This window comes from Nerophis lumbriciformis, linkage group LG14 (assembly GCF_033978685.3).
Source record: "Nerophis lumbriciformis linkage group LG14, RoL_Nlum_v2.1, whole genome shotgun sequence".
NCBI classification, from domain to species: Eukaryota; Metazoa; Chordata; class Actinopteri; order Syngnathiformes; family Syngnathidae; genus Nerophis; species Nerophis lumbriciformis.
The window spans coordinates 10,013,952-10,028,319 of record NC_084561.2 but is presented as its reverse complement, the minus strand read 5'-3'; the positions used below and the strand labels follow the sequence as shown (position 1 = coordinate 10,028,319).

Here is a 14,368-nt window from a genome sequence, read left to right as displayed (position 1 = left end):
GTTTCAAGATGCACAATAAGGAGGCACTTGATGAAAAATGGGCTGCATGGTCGAGTGGCCAAAAAGTTCAATTTTGGTCTCATCACTCCAAATTATTTTGTTCCAGAAGTTTTGAGGCTACCTTGAAGAATCGAATCGTGTGGTGCCCAAAGATTCACAGCCCTAGTAATCAGATCGAAATAGCAAGGTGACTCAGAGTCAGACTCAGCCACCTGCAACAAGTGCTTGATGGTTATATTGTACAACTAACGTCATGTAAGTCATGTAGCATCCCAAGAGAAGCACACACAGTCCGACGTTTTTTTAAAAACTTTGTCAACCTTAACAGCACCCCAACGCGGATAGCGCCACAGAGCACAATAAGGAGGCACTTGAAGAAAAATGGGTTGCATGGTCGAGTGGCCAAAAAGTTAAATTTTGGTCTCATCACTCCAAATTACTTTGTTCCAGAAGTTTTGAAGCTTGTCTCTGTGCTGTTTGGCGTAATGTAAGCGGGATACTTTGTGACATTTGCGCAGAAATGGCTTTCTTCTGGCGACTCGACCATGCAGCCCATTTTTCTTCAAGTCACTGGGGTATATAAACTTTTGATAAGGGTCATTTGGGTACTTTTGTCATTTCGATTTAAAAAGAGTAAACAGTTTGCCAATAAATAGCTTCACACAATCATTAAGCATGAGTGGAAGAAAGGTTTTTGTATTTTTCATACTCTGAAGAATGGCCAAGTAATCATACATTCTCCCAGGGTATGTAAGCTTATGAGCACGACTGTAGTATATTTCTGTACAACATGACATCTTACATTGTTACAATATATGCAAGTATGCTGATGCTCCTTCTGTACGTTACATAACCTGTTATATCTATATAGCACACATCACCTAATTGTACATTTGATGTCAATTGCTAGCTATTTAAAATAGGAGAAAATGTCTGAATTCTTTTGTGCCTTTATGTTGCTATATTTGAAGTAGTAATATTTATTAGAAGACCTCAGCATTATGTCAATTCAAATTATGACCTTTTTTTTTTTTTTTTAACATTGCACTCTTGACTAAGGATGTAACAGTACATGTATTCATATGCACATTTTTACAGAGGCTCATTAATGTTTGGCATCCTGCATCTACCCGGTAAATGAATACAGAGCAGACTTTAGCCAGCTATAGTGCCAAAGAGAAGTTGCAGCTTGAAAAGCCTTTTTGTCAGTTTGGGTGAAATACAAAGACAAGTGGATATTTTTGCTAATTTGATCATTTTACATATTCATAAATAATATTGTGGTGGAAGTGATTAATAAACAGAACACAAGCTACCTGTGCTCTTACTTTGAAAGCAATACAAGCCTTTGCCAATAACGAGACATGCTTCAGTGCAAGAGTTTTTTTTATTCATGGACACAAAGGACACACGGAGTGTTTATAGTACGACATTTAAATCTTATTGAACGCTGCAACGTCCACACTTTGAACCTGAAATACAACCACAGAAAAGCACTAGAATTAGTCTTGATGCAAATATTTTATATACGTTTATAGTAGATACATCTACTATTTCTACACTTTCTTGAGCTTTTTTTTTTTTTTTTTTTTTTTTTAAATAAACAAAACTACTACCAAAATACCTTTATGTATAAAAAAATAACGTCTTATGTGACAATCCTAATGTTCAGCAGGGGTGTCCAAAGTGTAGTTTGGGAGCCATTTGCTGAACAATTTTTTTTTTAAATTGAAAGTAGAAAAAAAAAATCCAACAACCAAAATATACACCTAAAGTAATTTTGCTTCCTCAGTAATTTTTTTTTTTACAATAACTCCATGTGATTATGGTTTTAAGATTGACAATATAGGAAAAATGTACCGTACTTTTCGGACTATAAGTCGCACCGGCCGAAAATGCATAATAAAGAAGGAAAAAAACATAAGTCGCACTGGAGTATAAGTCGCATTTTTTGGGGAAATGTATTTGATAAAAGCCAACACCAAGAATAGACATTTGAAAGGCAATTTAAAATAAATAAAGAATAGTGAACAACAGGCTGAATAAGTGTACGTTATATGAGGCATAAATAACCAACTGAGAACGTGCCTGGTATGTTAACGTAACATATTATGGTAAGAGTCATTCAAATAACTATAACATATAGAACATGCTATACGTTTACCAAACAATCTGTCACTCCTAATCGCTAAATCCCATGAAATCTTATACGTCTAGTCTCTTACGTGAATGAGCTAAATAATATTTGATATTTTACGGTAATGTGTTAATTTCACACATAAGTCGCTCCTGAGTATAAGTCGCACCGCCGGCCAAACTATGAAAAAAACTGCGACTTATAGTCCGAAAAATACGGTAACTATAATTTTTTGATACTTGTTTATATTAACACGTGTTTAATACTGCAATGTTGTTAAATTAAGGACACTTGTTACGTATGTCCATGTCTGCTTTGTTGTTGTGTAGCTGCTCGCTCCTAAAGTAGGTCATGTATTTTTACTAAATTCCTGCGTGTGATTGAATCATTAAGTAGTGGGACCAGCCAGGACTGGCTGCAGGTAGCATCTGTGAGCAAATAATACTGTACCATCTTTCTCACTTATCAGGTCGGTAGTGCATTCCTCACAGATTTTTCATTCACGCCTTCGGTGAGGGATGAGGCAAAATCTAACCCAGATCCACTTTAGTAGCCTTTAGCCTACCATGTTTACATTTTCTAAATGATTTCACAAACAGAAGAAAATGTCCTCCAATAAACACAAGGTTGGACCCTACATGTTAACTTTGTACAAGTAAACATGCTGCAGGACTGTTTGAATCGAAGCTCATACCAGAGATTTTAGATGCAAGCTGATGCTTTTGTTCAGCTGATTTTGGACCGGTGTATGACATCAATATTGGATTGGGACACCCCTAATTATTAATATGTATATAATGTAGAGATTTGATTTTTATTAAGGATCCCCATTAGCTGGTTGCCTCAACAACCCACTGGTCTTCCTGGGGTCCACAACTCAATACAATTACAAGTAAAAGCATATTATAACTACACAATACAGAAAAAATAAATAAAATAAAAGCATCAATAAGAAAACAAGCAAACAATTTACAGTCACAGAATAATAATTACCATATAAATATAACTACACAATATAAAACCAAACAAATCATCAACGAGCAGACTAATTTAAAGACTCAGATAAAATATTACTCTCTTATTAAAAATCTGTTTACTTTCAATGCCGGTGAGAATTCGAGGCAGGTTATTCCAGAGCGATAAAGATCTATAAATAAAAGATTTCCGCAAAGCATTCTTCCTGGGACGAGGGAGTATAATATGCCCCTCACTGGACGCCCTGGTATTGTGATTGTGCATAGTGCTGCTGTGAACTATTTGGGCCATGAGAAAAGCAGGAGTTTTACTACTGGTCACTGATTTGAACAATATTAGAGTATTAGCTGACAACCTGCACTGTTAGCCAGGAAAGAGAAGCATGCATTTGGTTCACTTTGGTTCTTAGTGAACAACCAAGAACCAGTCTTGCTGCCCTATTCTGGACAATCTGGAGCTTACTGATCTCACCACTTGCAGCAGACGCCCAGACTGCAGAACAATAGTCAAGATGACAAGACTAAACTCTTAACAATTTGACAAAGAAGAGGTGGATCAACAAAAGCAGCACATTTCCTGGAAACACCAACAGCCCTTCCCATCCTTGTAACTATATCATACCTGCCAACTTTTGAAATCAGAAAAACCTAGTAGCCAGGGTCCAGGGGCCGCAGGCCCCGGTAGGTCCAGGACAAAGTCCTGGTGGGGGGTTCAGGCTTCGCCCCCCCCCCCCCGACGCAAAATGATTATTAGCATTGAGACAGGTTAAAATGTTGCTAAAACCATCACTTTTCTATCAGTCACAGTGACTTTTCAAAACAAAAATATTACAGCAAAAATCATATGGGTTGATGGACATGTTTATTCTGTATACTAACTTCAATAGTTTGAAATTATTTTGACAGTTAATGCCAGTTATCCTGTCAACCTTTCACAAGACTTCAATTTGTTAATTGAAAGTATAAACAGTATAAACACTTTTTACAGTAAACAAATGGTAAAACAGTACTAAACAATTCCATTAAAAAAAAATTGGTGTCATTAACTTTCTGTCCAAGCTTGTATAATCTACTGCCTTGTTCAATTGTAAAAAATATTCTGTGCCTAAAATTCACATTTCTATCACAATTATCATACCGTAAACATGGTAAGCTAACTTCATTAAAATTAATAGTCCTGTCAATAGCATGGAATTACAATTCAAATGTAGTTTTTTTGTAAGCCTTTCAAAAGAATTCAAAATATGAAAAATTAATGAAAATTAATTTAAGCCATCAGACACTTGAAAAGTGGCACATCACATCTCTAATGTAATCATTTTAACTTTTCAACAGAAATAGCACTGCAAAAATATTAAGGACATACTTCTGTGTTTTGGTAGTTATGCTGTCAACATTTAACAAGATTTCTTCAACTTGGACTTGAAAGCATAAATAGTACAAACACTTTTAACAGTATAACAGTACTAAACAATTCCAATAGATAACATTGGTGTCATTACCTTTTTGTAGCTAAAATCCAAATGTATTCAAAGAATCTGTTTGGGCGACGAAAAACGTTGAAAGTTTTCCACTTGTATCGCTAGCAACGGCATTAGACTTGTGTTTTTTTGTCCCAACGTGGTATTTTACATCGCTAATTCCTCCGTGTCCGATCGAAAAATCTTGTCTGCACAAGGTGCAATTCGCGTAGTTTTCATTCTTTGTGGAACAGATAAATATTCCCGGATAGGCTCTTGAATATTCTTCACGGAATGACTGCAGTTTTCTTTTCGGTTTAAGACTCGTTTTTCTCCGGCTGATTCTATGATCGTTCGCTCGTTTGGAAACAGTGGCAACAGGTGCCTCGTGCTTGGCAGCGGTTCTATAAATAGCCTCGCGCATGGCATTCGGAATGGCTCGATAGGAAGTTACGGGAAGCAGTGTCGATTGTCATTATTGTTACGCGATTTCGTGAATAAAACTTTTTATCACTGCAACCGTAACCCGGAATAGGTTGATGAAAACCGTACTAATTACGGGAAAACCGGAGTAGTTGGCAGGTATGCTATATCATTGATATGATTTGACCAGGATAGAGTGCAGTCCAGCATCACAACAAGGATCTTGGCACTTCTGACCTGTTGATACCTAGCCGAGGTAGGCTGTCACGCCAACACAATGTGGAAGAAGTGAAGGGCTGTGACTATTTTTGCTGATACACAGCAGCTACAGAATTATTCAGATCAAGTATTTTATGTTTTGAATCTAATGAAATAACTAATTTCTATGTTTAATTTTTTTTTAGCAGAAAAAAGACAAGAGTCCCTTTGGTAAATGTTTCCATAAAGTAGTAAAAATAACTTACGTAGTCTTCAAACTTTGTGATCTCCTCTTCCAACAAGTCTGTCCCCACCTTGTCGTCTTCCACCACACAGGAGATCTGGAGCTTCTTGATCCCGTACCCCACAGGGACCAGCTTGGACGCGCCCCATAACAGGCCGTCTGCCTGCACCGAGCGCACACACTCCTCCAGCTTGGCCATGTCGGTTTCGTCGTCCCACTGAAGAGACACACGTGTCATCCATAAAGAGCTTTGGCTCCCTGGTAATCAAATCTACTTTAAAAAAGGAGGTTCTTACTGGTTTGACATCCAGTAAGATGGAGGACTTGGCGATGACGGTGGGTTTCTTGGCCTTTCTCTCCGCATACTCCTTCAACCGCTGCTCTTTCAGTTTCTCCGCCTCTTCATCGTCGTCACTACCAAACAAGTCGATATCGTCATCTTCTTCTTCTTCTTTTGCAGGCGCGATAGTCTTCTGCTGCATGGTAGTGCCCTGAAGACGGTAAAACATAGAATTACAAAAATTACAGCATAATAGAGTATTCAAAGTATTGTACTTTTTGCACGTTTATTACAACTAAGGTGTCTTGATATATTTATTCACTTTTGATACAATACCGATACTGGAGCCTTGAGAATTGACCAGTACCGATATTGGATTTTTACACTAAGATATCGGCACAACTGAAATTAAATGAAATAAGTTTATTTCGGTCATATAATCAATTTTGTGTGAGCAGTTAAACAGTACAGATTAGACATATTTAACAATCATACACATTTACACACAAAAAGAAAAAGAATGACCGAAAAAGGAATAGGCTGAGGCCAAAGCTTATATTTGCCTATCCTATACATTCACTGAAAATTAGATTGCCTGGAACATAAACGTTTAAAAAAAAAAAAAAAATCAATGGGATGAAAGTACCGGTAATTGTTACTATATTTTATAAATTTTCAATTATTTCACCTTTCAAGTTATTCTTAAACCTTAAGAACTACATGTCTTCAGCTCATCACTGAGCTTCTTCCACCAGTTAACTCCTAAAACTGAAATACATTTGTATTTTATATTTAGTCTTACTTTACCTATTTCAAAAATCAATATCCCCGTAAATTATAGTTTTCTCCTCCTAATTAAAATAATCTAAGAATACAAGCTAAGGCTGTTCTTTAGTCGAAACATAATTTCCATTGTTTTTAAAAACACAATATCTGAAAATTTTAACACATTAGAACTTAAAGGATTGGTAGTACATAGTTCTATTATCTTATAGTGTTAAATGTTAGAAAAGGCTTGATCAATTTAAATTAAAGAACAATAGTAGGTATGAAAAACACTTAACCGTCTGGAATGGATTTATGCTGTCTTTTAGTTGCACTGTAGTGGTAATTGTTTTTAGCAACACCTAGTGGCCACAATAATAAGTTAAATTAAGATCACAATACAGTAAGTTCAATGATGCAGTCACATTTGTTACTGGGTGCTTTCTAACACGCTTCAGCATTGGAGACTTTGTATCCGTAAGTAATATAAGTACAATTATTTCATACAGGTTTATATCGACCATTGTGCTGTTTGACACTAATATATCTGGCTTGTGAGCTATTGTGTGCTTAGCTGTTGTGTAGCTGCTAGCTCTGAGTAGCATCTAGTGTACCATGTTTACCTTTTGCAAATGACTTCACTAAAAAACGAGAAAACACAGTGTGTGTTTATTAGGACATTTAGATGTTAATTGGCTGTCTAACTTTGCACAAGTAAACACACTGTTTTACAGTGCATATGGCAGAAATTTTAAATGTCAAACCAATATAATCCGATTATATTTTCTTCTGATATCAGACCGATATCAATTAAGGATCAGGACACCCCTAGTTTAAACCTAATTGGTACCTATTACTTTTTAATCAAATTCTACAAAACAGATCTTACAACATGACAAATGTCTAATATATGTAAATGTATTAAAATAATATACATGTACATAAGTATTCACAGCATTTGTCATGAAGCTGAAACTGTAGCTGAGACGCATCATGTCTCCACTCCTCTTGAGATGTTTCCACAGCTGTGGTCAATTCAGGTGATTGTCCAGGATTTGGAATGACAACTGTTCATAAAAGCTCTCACACTTGACCAAAATGTGCATCCAAAAGGCTGCGATTACTTATGTTCATGTCATTTCTTACTGTTCTATTATGAACATTTATATATCTACTAGTGATGGGTTGATGAGGCGTCATGAAGTGTTTCGACACATTGCAAAACTGTATTGATACTGTGTCGATACGGTGTCACTAAATACTGACATCTGCTGGACATTAAAAATCCCTACAGGCAACCTATGGACCGACTCAACTGACACTGATTTTATGACCTAGTACAGTGGTTCTCAAATGGGGGTACACGTACCCCTGGGGGTACTTGAAGGTATGCCAAGGGGTACGTGAGATTTTTTTTAAATATTCTAAAAATAGCAACAATTCAAAAATCCTTTATAAATATATTTATTCAATAATACTTCAACAAAATATGAATGTAAGTTCATAAACTCAGTGAAGCACAAGCCCAGGTTTGTCACTAAAATGTCTGTCAAAAAGAACTGTGAAAAGAAATGCAACAATGCAATATTCAGTGTTGACAACTAGATTTTTTGTGGACATGTTCCATAAATATTGATGTTAAAGATTTTTTTTTTTTTGTGAAGAAATGTTTAGAATTAAGTTCATGAATCCAGATGGATCTCTAATACAATCCCCAAAGAGGGCACTTTAAGTTGATGATTACTTCTACGTGTAGAAATCTTTATAATTGAATCACTTGTTTATTTTTCAACAAGTTTTTACTTATTTTTATATCTTTTTTTCCCAAATAGTTCAAAAAAGACCACTACAAATGAGCAATATTTTGCACTGTTATACAATTTAATAAATCAGAAACTGATGACATAGTGCTGTATTTTACTTCTTTATCTTTTTTTTTTTTCAACCAAAAATGCTTTGCTCTGATTAGGGGGTACTTGAATTAAAAAAAAATTCACAGGGGGTACATTGCTGAAAAAAGGTTGAGAACCACTGACCTAGTATATACAATAATATAAACCAAGTCATTGTATTTCATTTAGGATTATTGCATAACTTCATTTAAATAAAAATATATTTTTTGTCTTTTTTAGATACAGTCAATAAATAATGTGAACATGTATCATAACATGGAAATCTAAGAGAACGTGTTGTGAATGAGGATGCTTGTGGACCTGGAAATTATTATTTTTTTACACATCTTTATAAAAAAAAAAAAAAAAAAAAGATTTTCCAACGTATTCAATTTTAGACGCTTTGTCTTCTTAGTTATTATTTCTCCGGCTGTAGAAAAGAGCCGCTCACAGGGCACAGAGGAGGCGTCAGTGCGACACAGTTCGCGTATCGGTCACGTGACCAAAACAGCTCATGATCGGTCACGTGACTTTCTAAAAGCGGTACGCGCACCGACACAGGGTTTTGCTCTATGAGCTCGACGCATGCGCCGATGCATCGGTGTTGCCGGACCCATCACTAATATCTACTATGTACTATGAACAAAAATTCTAAACATTCAACAATTAGGCAAAACTCAAAAATAATGGTATTTTACTGTATAGTAAGAAGTGTAGCACTGAATATTTTATGTTCTCCTCATCGTGACCAAAGTAATGAGTATTTTATATTTACATTTGTGTAGGGGAGTGAAGGAGCTGATGGTACCGCTACAGGGGACTTTTCCAGGACTGCTACCCGACTTTCCAGCTTGAACAGTGCTGCTCTTAAATCGTGCACCACTACAACACAACAACGGTGGAAATCAGCAGCAGTTTGCAGTGTGTCAAAAAATTGTATTTATATAGTTATATTGAATATTCTCCTTTACCTATTGTATGAAATGTCTCTGTACTTGGAATATTTGTCAAAACTCACCTTGATGTAAGCTATGGTTTTCCAGTTCCAGGCTCTTTATTCTGGTGGCCATTTCTTGGTCAGTTGTGTTGCTGCTGCAAGCGTTCTGCAAGACAAGACCAAAACCTTGTTGGTTAGGGAGCGGCGCTGCATTTTAACCTTATAACCCTGGACTGATTCCCGGGTCCAAAACTAGAATCAGCCAACAGGTTGGATCAGGCTCTTCCGACCACTCGTCTCGCTGTAGCCTATGTGCCAATACCAGCCTCTTCCAATTAAATCCTCCTAAATTGTTACGCCCAGACACCTGTCGCTGATTGGCAATCTGGGCACACCTGTTCAGGGTTACCAATCAGGCTTCTTTATGAATGAATGAAATAATTATATTTATATAGCGCTTTTTCACAATTGTCTTTAAGCGCTTTACATTGAGAAGCCTGGCATTGGGAGCAAGGTGGGTAAAATGTCTTGCCCAAGGACACATCGGCAGTGACTGGGATGGCAGAAGCTGGAATCAAACCAGGAACCCTCAATTTTCTGGATGGATCTATGTCTGCCTCGCTGGTGTTTTTACCTGCAAGCCCAAGTCTAGTAAAACTGCTTCCGGGTAAACTTGTTGTAAGCCCTGACGCTAAAATGCTCCCCTTAGTTTGAAACTAGAGATGTCCGATAATATCGGACTGTCGGAAATTATCGGTATCAGTTTAAAAATGATCGGTATCGGTTTCAAATAGTAAAATGTATGACTTTTTAAAACGCCGCTGTGTACACGGATGTAGGTAGACGTACAGAGCGCCAATAAACCTTAAAGGCACTGCCTTTGCGTGCCGGCCCAGTCACATAATATCTACGGCTTTTCACTCACATAAGTGAATGCCATGCATACTTGGTCAACAGCCATACAGGTCACACTGAGGGTGGCCGTATAAACAACTTTAACACTGTTACAAATATGCGCCACACTGTGAACCCACACCAAACAAGAATGACAAACACATTTCGGGAGAACATCCGCACCGTAACACAACAGAACAAATACCCAGAACCCCTTGCAGCACTAACTCTTCCGGGACGCTACAATATACACCCCCCGCTACCCTCCCCCACCTCAACCCCGCCCACCTCAACCTCCTCATGCTCTCTCAGGGAGAGCATGTCCTAAATTCCAAGCTTCACTTTGTGACTTCAATAATAAATATGGCAGTGCCATGTTGGCATTTTTTTCCATAACTTGAGTTGATTTATTTTGGGAAACCTTGTTACATTGTTTAATGCATCCAGCGGGGCATCACAACAAAATTAGGCATAATGATGTGTTAAATCCACGACTGTAAATATCGGAATTGGGAGTTAAGAGTTGGACAATATCGGAATATCGGATATCGGCAAAAAAGCCATAATCGGACATCTCTATTAAACCGTAAAAAAAGCCATCCATCCATCCATCTTCTTCCGCTTATCCGAGGTCGGGTCGCGGGGGCAGCAGCCTAAGCAGGGAAGCCCAGACTTCCCTCTCCCCAGCCACTTCGTCCAGCTCTTTCTGTGGGACCCCGAGGCGTTCCCAGGCCAGCCGGGAGACATAGTCTTCCCAACGTGTCCTGGGTCTTCCTCGCGGCCTCCTACCGGTCGGACGTGCCCTAAACACCTCCCTAGGGAGGCATTCGGGTGGCATCCTGACCAGATGCCCGAACCACCTCATCTGGCTCCTCTCGATGTGGAGGAGCAGCGGCTTTACTTTGAGCTCCTCCCGGATGGCAGAGCTTCTCACCCTATCTCTAAGGGAGAGCCCCGCCACCCGGCGGAGGAAACTCATTTCGGCCGCTTGTACCCGTGATCTTGTCCTTTCGGTCATAACCCAAAGCTCATGACCATAGGTGAGGATGGGAACGTAGATCGACCGGTAAATTGAGAGCTTTGCCTTCCGGCTCAGCTCCTTCTTCACCACAACGGACCGATACAGCGTCCGCATTACTGAAGACGCCGCACCGATCCGCCTGTCGATCTCACGATTCACTCTTCTCTCGCTCGTGAACAAGACTCCGAGGTACTTGAACTCCTCCACTTGGGGCAAGATCTCCTCCCCAACCCGGAGATGGCACTCCACCCTTTTCCGGGCGAGAACCATGGACTCGGACTTGGAGGTGCTGATTCTCATCCCAGTCGCTTCACACTCAGCTGCGAACCGATCCAGTGAGAGCTGAAGATCCTGGCCAGATGAAACCATCAGGACCACATCATCTGCAAAAAGCAGAGACCTAATCCTGCAGCCACCAAACCAGATCCCCTCAACGCCTTGACTGCGCCTAGAAATTCTGTCCATAAAGGTTATGAACAGAATCGGTGACAAAGGGCAGCCTTGGCGGAGTCCAACCCTCACTGGAAACGTGTCCGACTTACTACCGGCAATGCGGACCAAGCTCTGGCACTGATCATACAGGGAGCGGACTGCCACAATCAGACAGTCCGATACCCCATACTCTCTGAGCACTCCCCACAGGACTTCCCGAGGGACACGGTCGAATGCCTTCTCCAAGTCCACAAAACACATGTAGACTGGTTGGGCAAACTCCCATGCACCCTCAAGGACCCTGCCGAGAGTATAGAGCTGGTCCACAGTTCCACGACCAGGACGAAAACCACACTGTTCCTCCTGAATCCGAGGTTCGACTATCCGGCGTAGCCTCCTCTCCAGTACACCTGAATAGACCTTACCGGGAAGGCTGAGAAGTGTGATCCCACGATAGTTAGAACACACCCTCCGGTTCCCCTTCTTAAAGAGAGGAACCACCACCCCGGTCTGCCAATCCAGTGGTACCGCCCCCGATGTCCACGCGATGCTGCAGAGTCTTGTCAACCAAGACAGCCCCACAGCATCCAGAGCCTTAAGGAACTCCGGGCGGATCTCATCTACCCCCGGGGCCTTGCCACCGAGGAGCTTTTTAACTACCTCAGCAACCTCAGCCCCAGAAATAGGAGAGCCCACCACAGACTCCCCAGGCACTGCTTCCTCATAGGAAGACGTGTTGGTGGGATTGAGGAGGTCTTCGAAGTATTCCCTCCACCGATCCACAACATCCGCAGTCGAGGTCAGCAGAACACCATCCTCGCCATACACGGCGTTGATAGTGCACTGCTTCCCCTTCCTGAGGCGGCGGATGGTGGCCCAGAATTGCTTCGAAGCCGTCCGGAAGTCGTTTTCCATGGCCTCACCGAACTCCTCCCATGTCCGAGTTTTTGCCTCTGCGACCGCTGAAGCCGCACACCGCCTGGCCTGTCGGTACCTGTCCGCTGCCTCAGGAGTCCTATGAGCCAAAAGAACCCGATAGGACTCCTTCTTCAGCTTGACGGCATCCCTCACCGCCGGTGTCCACCAACGGGTTCTAGGATTACCGCCACGACAAGCACCAACTATCTTGCGGCCACAGCTCCAATCAGCCGCCTCGACAATAGAGGCGCGGAACATGGTCCATTCGGACTCAATGTCCAGCACCTCCCTCGTGACATGTTCAAAGTTCTTCCGGAGGTGGGAATTGAAACTCTCTCTGACAGGAGACTCTGCCAGACGTTCCCAGCAAACCCTCACAATGCGTTTGGGCCTGCCAGGTCTGTCCGGCATCCTCCCCACCATCGCAGCCAACTCACCACCAGGTGGTGATCGGTAGAAAGCTCCGCCCCTCTCTTCACCCGAGTGTCCAAAACATGAGGCCGCAAATCCGATGACACAACTACAAAGTCGATCATGGAACTGCGGCCTAGAGTGTCCTGGTGCCAAGTGCACATATGGACACCCTTATGTTTGAACATGGTGTTCGTTATGGACAATCTGTGACGGGCACAAAAGTCCAATAACAAAACACCGCTCGGGTTCAGATCCGGGCAGCCATTCTTCCCAATCACGCCTCTCCAGGTTTCACTGTCGCTGCCAACATGAGCATTGAAGTCCCCCAGTAGAACGAGGGAATCACCCGGGGGAGCACTTTCAAGTACTCCCTCGAGTGAATCCAAAAAGGGTGGGTACTCTGAGCTGCGGTTTGGCGCGTAAGCGCAAACCACAGTCAGGACCCGTTCCCCCACCCGAAGGCGGAGGGAAGCTACCCTCTCGTCCACCGGGTTGAACTCCAACGTACAGGCTCTGAGCCGGGGGGAAACAAGAATTGCCACCCCAGCCCGTCGCCTCTCACTGCCGGCAACGCCAGAGTGGAAGAGAGTCCAGCCCCTCTCGAGAGAACTGGTTCCAACGTACAGGCTCTGAGCCGGGGGGAAACAAGAATTGCCACCCCAGCCCGTCGCCTCTCACTGCCGGCAACGACAGAGTGGAAGAGAGTCCAGCCCCTCTCGAGAGAACTGGTTCCAGAGCCCTTGCTGTGCGTCAAAGTGAGTCCGACTATATCTAGTCGGAACTTCTCCACCTCGCGCACTAGCTCAGGCTCCTTCCCCCCCAGCGAGGTGACGTTCCACGTCCCAAGAGCTAGCTTCTGTAGCCGAGGATCGGACCGCCAAGTGCCCTGCCCTCGGCTGCCGCCCAGCTCACATCGCACCCGACCTCTATGGCCCCTGCTATGGGTGGTGAGCCCATTGGAGGGGGGACCCACGTTGCCTCTTCGGGCTGTGCCCGGCCGGGCCCCATGGGGACAGGCCCGGCCACCAGGCGCTCGCCATCGTGCCCCACCTCCGGGCCTGGCTCCAGAGGGGGGCCCCGGTGACCCGCGTCCAGGCAAGGGAAATCTGGGTTCCTTAATCGTTTTCTTCATAGAGGTCTTCGAGCTGCTCTTTGTCTGATCCCTCACCTAGGACCAGTTTGTCTTGGGAGACCCTACCAGGGGGCATCAAGCCCCCGGACAACATAGCTCCTAGGATCATTGGGACACGCAAACTCCTCTACCACGTTAAGGTGGCAGCTCAGAGAGGAGTAAAAAAGCGAATGTGAAAAAAAAAGTTGATCATAAAAACCTGTAAAACACAGAAATACAATGAAAGTGTGCAAAAATATTAATATTT

General features: G+C 42.0%; 1 protein-coding gene across 2 annotated transcripts in view; it reads right to left on the bottom strand.

The window, feature by feature from the left end:
• Positions 1-1,368: 1,368 nt before the first annotated feature.
• Positions 1,369-14,368, bottom strand: part of eef1db (eukaryotic translation elongation factor 1 delta b (guanine nucleotide exchange protein)) — a 28,863-nt gene continuing 15,863 nt past the window's right edge. For both annotated transcript variants that reach the window (XM_061976083.1, XM_061976082.2), the window contains 5 exons: positions 9,392-9,476; positions 9,149-9,255; positions 5,733-5,927; positions 5,459-5,653; positions 1,369-1,472 (listed from right to left, as the gene is read on the bottom strand). In XM_061976083.1, coding sequence (XP_061832067.1) covers positions 1,434-1,472; positions 5,459-5,653; positions 5,733-5,927; positions 9,149-9,255; positions 9,392-9,476 — 621 coding nt within the window. In that variant the 3' untranslated portion in view covers positions 1,369-1,433. The remainder of the gene's footprint in view (positions 1,473-5,458; positions 5,654-5,732; positions 5,928-9,148; positions 9,256-9,391; positions 9,477-14,368) is intronic.